Source organism: Dermochelys coriacea, chromosome 10 (genome assembly GCF_009764565.3).
Source record: "Dermochelys coriacea isolate rDerCor1 chromosome 10, rDerCor1.pri.v4, whole genome shotgun sequence".
Lineage (NCBI taxonomy): Eukaryota > Metazoa > Chordata > Testudines > Dermochelyidae > Dermochelys > Dermochelys coriacea.
Window position 1 is genome coordinate 52,995,921 of NC_050077.1, and position 11,670 is coordinate 53,007,590.

Genomic DNA, 11,670 nt, shown 5'->3' on the forward strand with positions numbered 1-11,670 from the left:
CATGAAAAGTCAACTCTAAACAACATTATGGTTTCTTGATGGAGGACTGTATAGGATTTGCATGTTAAGCACCGGATCCTGCAAAGAGATGTGCACAGGCACTACCATCAGTGGGGCTAACTGTGGGCAGAGGTCCACCTACAACTGTCCGCAGAATAAGGTGCATTTTCTTTATCTGTGATGACAGATTGGAATTAAGAGTTTTTAAAATGGTAGTTCTGAAAGGCTATTAAGAACAGTGCTTAGACAAAACATTAGAGAAATGTGCATAAGGGTGTTGATTATCAGGGCACAAGCCCTAAAAAGCAGCTATGGGGTCATGGTTCTCATCTATGATACTAATCTAACCTCTCAGCTGTACAATTTTAACTAAATTCTTCCCTATCCCTAGCTAAAGATGACAAACCTGTGTGAATAGTCTAGCAGAGTATCCTAAGCAGCTCTGAATTCTTAAAGTGTCTTACAGGTGTTGAGCAAATCTGCCCCACCTGTGTTGATTGTGTCTCTTTATAAGTGGAAGAGTCAAACTACACCTTTTTCTAAGGGTCCATATTTAATTTCAGCTTTCTCAAGTAGTAGGTCAGTGTCAAGCAGGTGAGTTTGCTAAAAGAAAATTTTCAGAAAGTTTTGGCATGTTTTGTACTGTTTTGTTCACCTATATTTCTTTTCACAGGTGTATCTCAATTAAAAGCTATACAATCTCACTTTTTTGGTACACCTACCCAGTCTGAGGGAACTTGTCTTAAATTAGTTCTTAACAGTTAACTAGTACCAACCAGTGTCTGTGGGACTTCACCCTTTTATTTTTTTATTCTGGCCACGAGGAAACAACAAGTTTAAAAAAAGAACTAAAAAACAAAAGTTTTTTTTTTCTCTCTCTCTCTCTCTCTCTCTCTCTCTCCTTTTAGACTAAAAAAAGGAAGTGTTATTTTGTCCCAGGAAAAAGGCAACCCAAACCTTACCTTCTTTGTCTTGGAGCTGAGATAAAGGGGTGCTCCCAACTTGTGGTGGTCCCTTTTCAGGGATTCTAAAATGAATGTCCATAAGCCAAGAGTTGTCAAGGGCATGCTTTAATCAAAACCTTTCTGTGGATGGTTGCATTAGCATCCCACTCAACCACAAATAACTGAAATGCTGTGCTTAATCAGGCCTCACTTTCCTCTTGCTTTCTCTGTGGTAATTCTTGTATAACTCCATTTAAGACATGAAGGTAAACTAGTGTAAAAGGCATAAATGGTGGAGCATCACTCTCAGTATTTGTGTGTTTTGGGGCATCTGTGGCTGAACCTCTCATTAGAGGGAAAATATTTTTTCCCATGGGCACTGATTTGACTTTTCTCTAAGCATGTTAAAATCTAATCTAGATACAGGGATTAGATCCATTTATTTCACTTATGGAAGTTTGGAGCTGAAATAAGTTTTGTGGATCTGGGCCTAAGTGAACAGGAAGTTTGTTTGTTAGAGGATAAAACAAAATTTAAGACCAGCTACTTTCTTGTATCCCTCTAATTAGGATTACAGATTTAATCAGTATTTGGCTAGTTTCCTGCAACCTCCCCACTTAACATTGTCTTTCATCACAAGAGATATTGCTATAGGAAAACTTGCAGGAATGCATGTGGCCATAGCACCATGTAACTCAATACAGTGGCTGAAAAGGGTCATCCATCCAGATGCTTTAAGGGTCATGTGTCTTGCTTAAAGCTTACTAGCAGAGCAGAATGAATTGGTTTAATGATATCTTGCTGTTTTATGATGTGTTTAAAAATCATGAGAACTTCCTTCCACTCCCTCCCACCAAACTCCTTTTCCCTTAGCTATATCAGGAATGTCAAGTGCTTTCTTCTGGAATGAAAGTGCGTTAAGGACTTTTTGCAGCCCCCACTTCTCTAGTTCCAGGCTGCTGAATCCTTTATATATTAAAAAAAAAAAAAGAGTAGATTAAGAAAAAAGGTTGGCGTTGGCTAACCCCAGAGTCTTCCCAGCAAAGGCCCAGGTGAGCTGTTTTCACCTGAATTAAGCTGACTGAGGCTCACCCTAGCAGGGAGTTAAGTAGTGAATTCTACCAGCTAAGGTAAGAGGTTAACCTGGGTCTATACTTGAAAACCAGTTGGGGCTAGGTCAGGGTTAGCTCATGTGGTGTCTGTCCCTGGCCTAACCTCTTCCTAAGCATCACAAACCCAGAGCCTGAATAAAAATCACTTTCTCTCAGATTTCACTTGCTTTATATCCCTGCACCTGTATTCACTTGCACCCATAGTACAGGCCTGATACCAACACTTTCTGATTATATCTTCCTCTAGAATACACACTCATCTGTCTGTAGTTAAATATGAGGGGTAGTGGTAATATATAAATATATGCATTGATTTATACAGAAATGCAAGGGTTAACCATCTGAAGTTACTCTAAATTATCACAGTGTCAAGGAAATAAACATCCATGTTCTCTGCTCAAATCCAGGAAAGGTGCCAAAGTTTCTAGATAAACAGAAGCATGGAGGTGACTTGTTTCTGTTTGGTTTTGGATACTTTATTTGGAAACAGCTTATGGTATAAATAGACATTACAATAAAACAAGTGGTAATTGGAGCTGGGGGATAATGGGGAGGAATATAGGTTTATGCAGCTTATGGATTCAGCTGCAAAATGCAGTGGTTCTGGGTTAAGCTTTGTTCTGAGCATTTAGGTGAATTCAAACTCCCTTCGCTATGAAATAGTATGAATGGACCCAACCCAGGGAAATGACTGCATGATGCCTGGGGTGAAGGGAACCTACTGGGATTGACGTAGCTTGATGCACTAAAATGTAATCAAAGTTCAGCTCTTTCCAGCTGGTAAGAACCATCTCTCACACACCTGTCTTCCCCTGTACAATGAACCACATCACTGATGCCAAGGGATTTTTTTTACCCCAGGGATGAATTTGGCCCCTTCTGCTGAATGCACATGCCTCCTGCATCATGCATTAGATCTGTGTACTTGGTGCAGAGAGTCTCTGGTTTCTGAGTGAATTTGAAGTGTGTGTGTCTGTGTATATACACCAGTTTCTTCACCAGCCCTGGCAATCTGGGGGGTGAGGAGTGTAGGGTGTCTCCTTCCTTTTCTTTGATTCAGATGCACCCGCCCCCAGCAGCAGCTGTTGGCACTTGAGAACCAGGGAAAATGAGCCGGAAGACAGCATGAGGGCTGCTGGCTGCTGGGAGCTCAGCTTGGTCTGGGTGGAGCCTCTTAGCAGCTTGGAAATTAGCCAAAGGGAGGAGCTGGTTGCATCTCCCCTTCTCCCCCCATCCCCCTTCAGTGTATGATTGGGCATGAGGCTGCTGGACTCGCTTATAAAAGCGGAGCCTGCCTCTTTTTCTACCTGCTATTGAAGTGAGCTCTCCAGAGCAGCAGTAGCAGGAAGAAGGGGCTGTGCTAAACAGACACTGATGAACAGGCTGTTAGTGAACAATCTGAAATAATAAGTGGCTTAAACGTGCAAAGGTATGGGTGAGCTTGACTTATGGAGAAGCCTTATGGAATTTAATGGAGAGGAAAACTTCTACAGAGCATGGATTTGAATCTTAATTTAAGAACAGATAGCATTTAACTAACTTCTTTAGGACACTGTTTAAATTCTGTAGTAACCTATTAGTTTTATCCTTTGCTGTAAGGCTGGGTGGGAGATGTTGTTGCTATGAGAAGTGAACTTTATCTTATCCTACTAGGTTGTTAGTGGTGCAGCAGGCTAGAAAGGGACTCTGCATGCAGGCAGGGCTTTGCTTGACTGTTGCTGGTCAGAAGATGTTCATGTGCTTCTGCTTCTGTTTGCAGGTGAACTTGAGCTCTGCTGCAGGGACCTTTCCCTCTCTGTATCCAGCTGCAGTGATGTGGTTCATGGAGAAGATGAAAGCATCACCTGGAAACAGCAACCTACGGAGTCCTTCCTTCCTGGGGCTGCAGCCTGGTCAGATGGTGTCAGAGAAAGCCCAGGTTGGGGCAGCTGGTTTTCCCAACGTTTTAACCCCAGATAGGATCCCAGAGTTCTGCATCCCTCCCAGACTGACGATTTCCTCTCCATATGACCGCTGCCTGGCAGAGCCCAGTCTGCATCCTCCTGGCATTGCTGATTTTGGCCCCAGCCCATTCTTGCCACATCTCATCCAGATAGAAAGTGTTGAGGAGATTCCAGCCCTGGAGGAGGACTGCTCCAACTTGGACCCGCAATCCCAGGCAGCGCTGTCCCTGCCCCACTTCCCCAAAGCCCAGACCTCCTATGGCTTCTGCACCTTGCTGGAGAGTCCCCACACCAGGAGGAAGGAGTCCATCTTCCACAATGACCCATGCAGCAGCTCTCTATCCAGCTTGATGCTGCCTCGATCCAGAGCCAATACCTGTGCTAGCACAGGGGCTGCTTCCAGCCCCATTGCCATTAGCTCTGTCTCTGCCAGAGTACCTTCTAAGCATCCACTCCTGCACAGGCAAGCTGCAGTGGACAGTGATGCTACCTCTTCCACTGACTCGTCTCCTTTCAGCTCCCCACTGCTGAGTAGATCTCCTCCCAGATCCTGCCCATTGTTCAGAGCTCGGAGCCAAGAGGGGCTGCTTGGCAGGGCACTGAGAGCAAGGAACAAATCCAGCATGGTAAGGAACAACTCCTTATCGACAGATGAAAGCAGCTCCAATGATAACAGCCCCAATGCCACCAGGAGGTCTTCAGAGGGGCTAGTTGAGTCCTTCCGTACATGGAGCTTTAACCTGTCACATTCCACTATTTTTCCACTGGACCTTACCTGTGGCCGAGAGAGGCTTGTTGGGGAGAGCACAGTGCTACTGGACAGAGGAGGGTTGTTGAGACTGTCATCAGAGTATTGTTCAGAAAACAGAAGGCTGAGACTCCGTCTGATCAGTGCAGAGGGTTTATATGATGTGTCTGTGGAGCCTAAAAGTATAAACTGCTGCATCACCTTCTCCCTTGTGCCAGGGAAAATTCAGAAGCAGAGAAGCACTGTTATAAAAAGAAGCAGAAACCCCATCTTTAATGAGGATTTTTTCTTTGACAGTATTGCAGAACATGATTTGTACAGCTTTTCGGTGAGGATGAAAGCTAAGAATAAAGGGTGTAGCTTGAAAAGAGACTGTGTGTTAGGTGAAAGTGAACTGAGTTTAGTAAATATTTTATCTATCTAAAATGCCAAGCAAGCAGATATTTATTTTTGTATTTTAAAGTGTTTTTTAAATAAATCATTTAACACCATTCCTTTTAAAAAGCCTTCATTTGGTTTTGTCTGTTAAGTCACCTGCTCTTCCACTGACAACGATGTCAATTGTAAGTTGATCATTTTATATAGCAAAACCTTAGGTTTGTGTGGTGGTAATTTTCATGGCTGCATGGGATACTAGTGGGTAGTTGCATCCTTGCTTACTGGCTTATGGAGATAAAAACATTCTGCAGAGATTTCCTTTCTAAAGGAGAGTATTGTTTTTAAAACCAAGGGTAGGTATGAAATGTCTAGCACAAAGGTTTCCTGATCTGGGTTGGGGCTTACAAATGCTACAGTAAAACAAATAAAAACAGAACACTGCTTTTGAAAGGTAATAACTGTTCTGATCTACAGAAGGAAAACACTACCAGTTAGCTTGTCCTGGGGGCCCTTGACATGACATGCTTGACAACCAATTCTACTTTGCTATGGGGCCAGCTGGTTCCTTATTCAGGAATGAGGGAAAGAGTAAAACACAAAGCAGAGGCTAGGAACTTAACATAATAATCTTGAGAGGGTAATAAATTTAGCTCCTTTTGGAGGCAGGGCTAAGGGCCACCAGCCCTTCAGTGGGGAAAGCCCTTCAGACCTTCGGGGAAAGGGGCTTTAATGAAGACCCAAGACCCTGACCTTGGGGCCTTCCTATCTCTGCTATACCCTGGGACCACTAATGATGGCTGCTTGTTGCTCTTCCATACACATACTGCAAGGGGTGGGCCTGGGTTGGGTTGTGCAGCACACAAGGACATGTTGCAAGCAGCAGTGTTGGCTGGTAATCATTATCGTGTGAGGAAATAACCAAGGGGGCTCACAGTTATTGATACTGTAGAGATGCAACTATTGCAGCCTGTCTTTCCCTCCCCCACCACCACCCCCAACCAGCCTTTGATAGTGGTGCCTGAGGGGCAAAGCATGAGAAGAATAGAGCTGGGTTCAGGATCTGGGGTTAGGTCACAAAACGTGGGCTGAATTCCTGGTTCTGCTGTCGACTTGTGACCTTGAATGAATCAGTGCATTTGTTTGTTACTTAACTGTGAAATGGGGCTAATACTTCCCTACCACACAGTGGAGTAGAGTATAAACTCAGTGTTCCTGAGACACTCAGTAAAGTGACAGGAGGAGGCACCAATTGCTGGCCAATTGCTACCCTCTGCTCATGGAACTGAGGGAAGCAGATGGCAGTGACCAGTTAGTACAGTTGGTTTAACTGAAAACATAGCTTTGTGAACAGAGCATGGGAGTGGGTCCAGGAACTAGGCACTGGACTCCCAGGTCTGCTGCCGATTTGCTCTCTGACCTTGGTTCAGTCAGATGCTCAGTCTGTAAAATGTATATAAGATTTCATACTTGTAATGCATAAGGGAAGGGAACAGTGATGCAGGGACTGAAAAATGAGGGCCTTTTCCTATGTACTTTAAACACAATAGAATCAGGATTGCAGATGTAAGGTGCTGTTTGTGTAAAGTATTATTGCCTGAAGTCTTTCAAAAAGGTGTCGACTTCTAACAGAAACAGCTCTTCCCCTTCCTTGCCCTCTGAAGTTGAGTCTAGCAACTTTCTCCTATTTGAGAACTACAACTGACTGCAATTTGCAGTCCTATTTGAGAATGGGGCTAGTGAAGGGCTGGTTCTTCCAATGAAACCATGTTGGGCTGCATAAAGGTCTTGCAAACAGTCTTAACTGCATCTTTCTCACTTGCATGGGCTATTGATGAAAGCTAAAACTGACTAGTGTAACAGATTTCAGAGTAGCAGCTGTGTTAGTCTGTATTCACAGAGTACTTGTGGCACCTTGGAAACTAACATTTATTTGAGCATAAGCTTTTGTTAGCTACAGCTCACTTCATCAGATGTGATGTAGCTGTAGCTCACGAAAGCTTATGCTCAAATTTAGAAATCTCTAAGGTGCCACAAGTACATGAAAAAAAAAAAAGTAACAGATCTGTCATTCACATGGATATTGCTATGATCCAAAACACAGGGCCCTGGTGAAAATGGATTGGGTAGGAAAGAAGCTTGAGGGGAGAAAATGCTGAGTTCATGCACAGAAGCAGATTAAACTTGATCATGATCCCTTTGTGTTTAAACAGACAGACAAACTAGGGCTTACCAGAGTTGAGGCAAAGAACTTTTTGTCATATTACAAAAAGTAGAAGGGAAAACACTACCAGGGATGTGAGGGAGGAGTGGACAAAACAATTAAAAAGAAGCAGGCTAGGTGTGAAGAAAAGAAGCAATTTCCTTAATGTTGCCTGCATAATCAATTTTGCTTACAAACTAGCTGTTTCTCCTCACCATCATGGCTTTCAGAGTGGCAGCCGTGTTAGTCTGTATTCGCAAAAAGAAAAGGAGTCCTTGTGGTACCTTAAAGACTAACAAATTTATTTGAGCATAAGCTTTGAGCTACAGCTCACTTCAAATGCAAATGCATCCGATGAAGTGAGCTGTAGCTCACGAAAACTTATGTTCATCATAGCTTTGTAACACTACCTCTTCACCATGAAGAATTTTTCCAAAAAAAAGCTCAAAGCGCCCTCTTCAGGCTCAATGTATACAACTTCTTTGAATGCGGGGGGTTTGCTTATAAATCAAGTATGCTTGGGAATACAAAGATTGGACATGCCCCATTGTGAGGGAGTGTGACCACTTCCCTCTAAGCTGCGCACATGTGTGCGTGCACACAAATCCTAAACCCACATCTTTGCACAGAAGCACAACAATTTGCACAGAAGAAATTTTTTGCGCACACAGCCTGTCAAAAATTAGAGGGAACATTGGGTGTGACCCCACAATACTCACCGTGAAGGGATTAACAAAGGGCCTAGGCTGCAAACTTGGGGATGTTCAGGCTGAGAGGAAAGCCTTAATAAGGGGAAGCTCACAGGTGCAGGAACAGCTGAGGCTTCTATAAAGCCAGAGAGCTGGTCATAGGAAAAGGGCTGCAGTCCCTTTTCCTAGGGCAAGGGAGAGAAAGGGATTTAGACCCAAAAGGAGGGATTTGTCAAGCAGGCCCAGAGCAAAGGGGTTTTGGTTAAAAGGGGGGAAAATGGGAGCCTGGGCTAGACCAGGTTGGAAATAGCCTAAGGGAATGGCAGAAAGGTTTATTGTTGCCTGGACCTTTGCTGCTGGAGGTAAGACCCAGGACTGGAACACAGAGTAGAGGGCGGGCCTGGGTCTCCCTACCAGTCACTGAATGAGAGGTACCATCTGGGTAGTGAACTTGGAGACTGTCCAGGTCCATTTGCTCTAGCCACTGAGGCTAGTCAGGGCAGTGGGGTCCCAGGACGGCCTGGGAGGTGTGGAAGCCTGTAATCGTACACCAGAAGGGGAAGACTTTTGTGACTTAGCTAGAGAGTTAAGTCAAGAAAATGAGGTGCTACAGCTCCTGAGGGGCGACAGAGTAACACTAGGGCCTAGGGCACTGCAAGCAGAGGGAGTCTGGCTGAAAGAGCTAATCCCCAGAACTGCCAGGAACAGGCCTCCCTAGACATAAGCAGAGATCCCTGGGACACAGATCAACAGTTAAATTGGTTCAAGAGGCAAATACAAAACTTCTGCTACAAAATAAGAGCATGATCTGTTCCCAGGCAAACAGCCACTGCTCAATTTGAGACCAACAGCTACTTACAGGGGTTGTGCAAAAGAAATCTGGCCTTCGTATGCTATGGACCTATCCAGATATAAAAGAAACAGATTGAGCTTCTGTTCCTTACAGTGCAATAAACTGAGTTTCTAGATGGGTTCATAGGCTGTCCATGTTCCTTCAACATGGACTCCAGTCTGAGCTGCTAGGGGAACAATGAGCTAGTTCCAGAACGATATGGTTGAAGAAAGGAAAAAGGGAGTGGACTGAAGTAGGACTGAATAGGGTGGAAAGCAGCAGTAGAAGGAAATGGAAGCAGTAGTGGAGGAGGATGAACACAGGAGAGCTAGAGAGGAAGAGATGAGGATGGGAAGACAAGGTTGAGTGGGACTTGGATGTCAGGACTCATGAGAGAGGCAGCTGCCAGAACACTGGAGAGACAGGGATACAAATTCTGAGGATGGAGCAGACTGGACAGAAATATAGAGAGTACAAAGGGGAGTCTGACCCTAGGCAATGGGAAGTTGGAGGTAGGAAGCTAATTTGTGAAAATCTATATAGTCCACAGAGACTTTGATTTTGATGATGTTCGAATGTTGCCTGCTTTCCTGCCAGCTTGCCCATCCAGCTCCTTGGTAACCAGGATGTGGTGTTACAACAGTACACTAAAGCTTTTCAGCCTCAGGGATGCCATCTCATCTGAAAACAGGAGGGTGGGCATGATATCCCTGCCACATCTCCCTTAGGTTAGAATCTCTGAATGCAAAGTCTCTAGCAGGCCAGAGTTCAGATGACATATTGTAGGAATGGGTCCCAGTAATTCACAAACACGGCTTTGAGAGGTGTGGTATGAGTGTGAAACTGGGAGCCAGGAACACGTCTGTTCTAAGCCTGACTCTGATACTGATTTTCACAGTGTTGATAGGCACATTGCTAATTCTGGCTCAATTTCCTATCTGTAAGAGAGCACTGAAAACTGTGTAACTTAAAGCACTGCTGAGACTATCAATGCATTAAATTTTCAAGTGCTTTGGAAAAGATACTCCAGAAGTGCTGAGTATGAAGTGCTTCATTGGTGCACACCAGCCCAAAGTTGACTTTCACAGGTGAAGAAAATCAACTTAGCATAGCTGAGATTGGTATGTGGAACCAAACGACTGCTTCAGTAGTGATGATGGACCTGAAGACAATCTCAAACTCAGTTCAGTACGTCACTTGTTTTCATTAAGCTATCTCTGTTTTCAAAGGCAACTGTCCAAAAGCTCCCATGCTGAAAAGGGCATGATGCAAGCAGCTGCTGGCTTTTGAATTACTCAGTCTTAAAATGCATGTTGTGATAGGATGGAGATTAACAGAGGGCCTAGGCTGCAAAGAGGGCCTACGCTGCAAAGAGGGCCTAGGCTGTTCATTGGAGAGACCGATTTTTTTTTCCTCCCTTTTCTCTTGTCTTTTCCTGTTTCTTGTAGAACAAGTAAGTAAATGTGCCGAGAGGCAGAAAAATTGTTTCTCATTCCTGCCGTTAGTTGCTGCAGTGCTGAACTCTTGTTACTCTTCCTAAATAACTAGGAAAGGACAAGTAGTCAAATGCATGCTCCTGCGTAAAAGTCAATCTGGTTGCTAGGATAATATCTGAGTTAGCAAAACCTTGCGAGAGGCACAGAAAACAGGATGCAAAGATGAACACTCCTGTCTACACTTGTCATTTTCAATGCTAATTATACTAATTATGCAGAAGAACAATGTACGCCATGTATAACTAGGTGTGTGCCAAGGGCCTGATCGTCAGAAGTGCTGAGCCCCCACAGCATCCACAGATTGAAGTAGGGTTTATAATTGCTCAGCTTTCCTGACGTTCAGGCCAAAATGTTGTAACTATAATAACTGGCTAAACAACACAGAACGGTGTCTGCCTAAAGCCAAATAATAACTAGAGCAGTGAGTCACATTTTCTGGTGGTTTATTGCAGCAGGATGTTTTATTAAAACAAATAACAGTGGTCTTGTGTTCCTGAAATTAGCTTCATAATTAGATACTATTTACTTCCTATTACCATGCATTATGAACAAAACATTGCACACAAGACGCATCTGTAGAATTAAACAACTGTGCTAAGGTTTCAGTACAACCCCAAATTAATAACCATCTGATTAAATAGACTCTGAAACATTTTGTATAATGACTAATAAGCTGAGCTGAACATTCTGCTCACATTATTGAAGTTACGGAAGGGAGCTCTACATGCTGGTCAAGTGGAGAGCCTTCTAAAGTAAACTGGGTAGTGGCAAGATGCTGTAAAATATAGATCTGATTATAGGTATGAGATAATAGCTGCTCTAGATGCTCTGGCTGCAATTCCGAGCTCTGCAGAGGTCAGAAGGAGGGGGCAGGTTGCTGTATACCTCCTTCACGGCTCTCAGATTATGGGGCTTGGGGCCAGTGCAGGACTAGAAGAGCTGAGGGGCTGATGTAGACTTGGCTATAATATCTTCCTAGAGTGCTCCTAGGCAGAAGAGAACACTCATATTCCTCCCATCGCCCCATCAGTGGGGATGTTGTGTGGTTAGTAGGAGCTCATGCAAAGCTGTTTTGTTAGCTTTACACAACCCAGGAAAACCTTATACACAAAGGTAAATCCCCGGTATCCAAATTTACCTCCCCTTTACTCTGCTAGAAGTGGTATAGGGTCCCACAGTGTAAATTTCCTTGGTTCACTTGTCCAGCTGAAGGGAATGGGAACCAACAGTAAGATGGAGTATCTGTAACAAAATGGGGGAAGGGGTCTGGTGTTACAGGAAGTGACAAGGTGTGAGTCCACAAAGCCCCTTACCTACGTGCCATACTG

The 11,670-nt window shown here is 44.0% G+C and overlaps 1 protein-coding gene across 3 annotated transcripts; it reads left to right on the plus strand.

Annotated features, from left to right (window-relative positions):
- Positions 1-491: 491 nt before the first annotated feature.
- LOC119862592 (C2 calcium-dependent domain-containing protein 4C-like) lies at positions 492-5,238 on the plus strand. Of its 3 annotated transcripts, none has more exons than XM_038419561.2 (2): positions 492-594; positions 3,816-5,238. In XM_038419561.2, the coding sequence occupies exon 2, from the start codon at positions 3,870-3,872 to the stop codon at positions 5,169-5,171; it is 1,302 nt and encodes a 433-aa protein (XP_038275489.1). In that variant the 5' UTR covers positions 492-594; positions 3,816-3,869; the 3' UTR covers positions 5,172-5,238. The 3 variants fall into 3 exon arrangements, with proteins under 3 accessions (XP_038275489.1, XP_038275491.1, XP_038275490.1); XM_038419563.2 differs by having other exon boundaries at positions 551-579; XM_038419562.2 differs by lacking the exon at positions 492-594 and adding an exon at positions 3,274-3,485.
- The last annotated feature ends 6,432 nt before the right edge of the window (positions 5,239-11,670 follow it).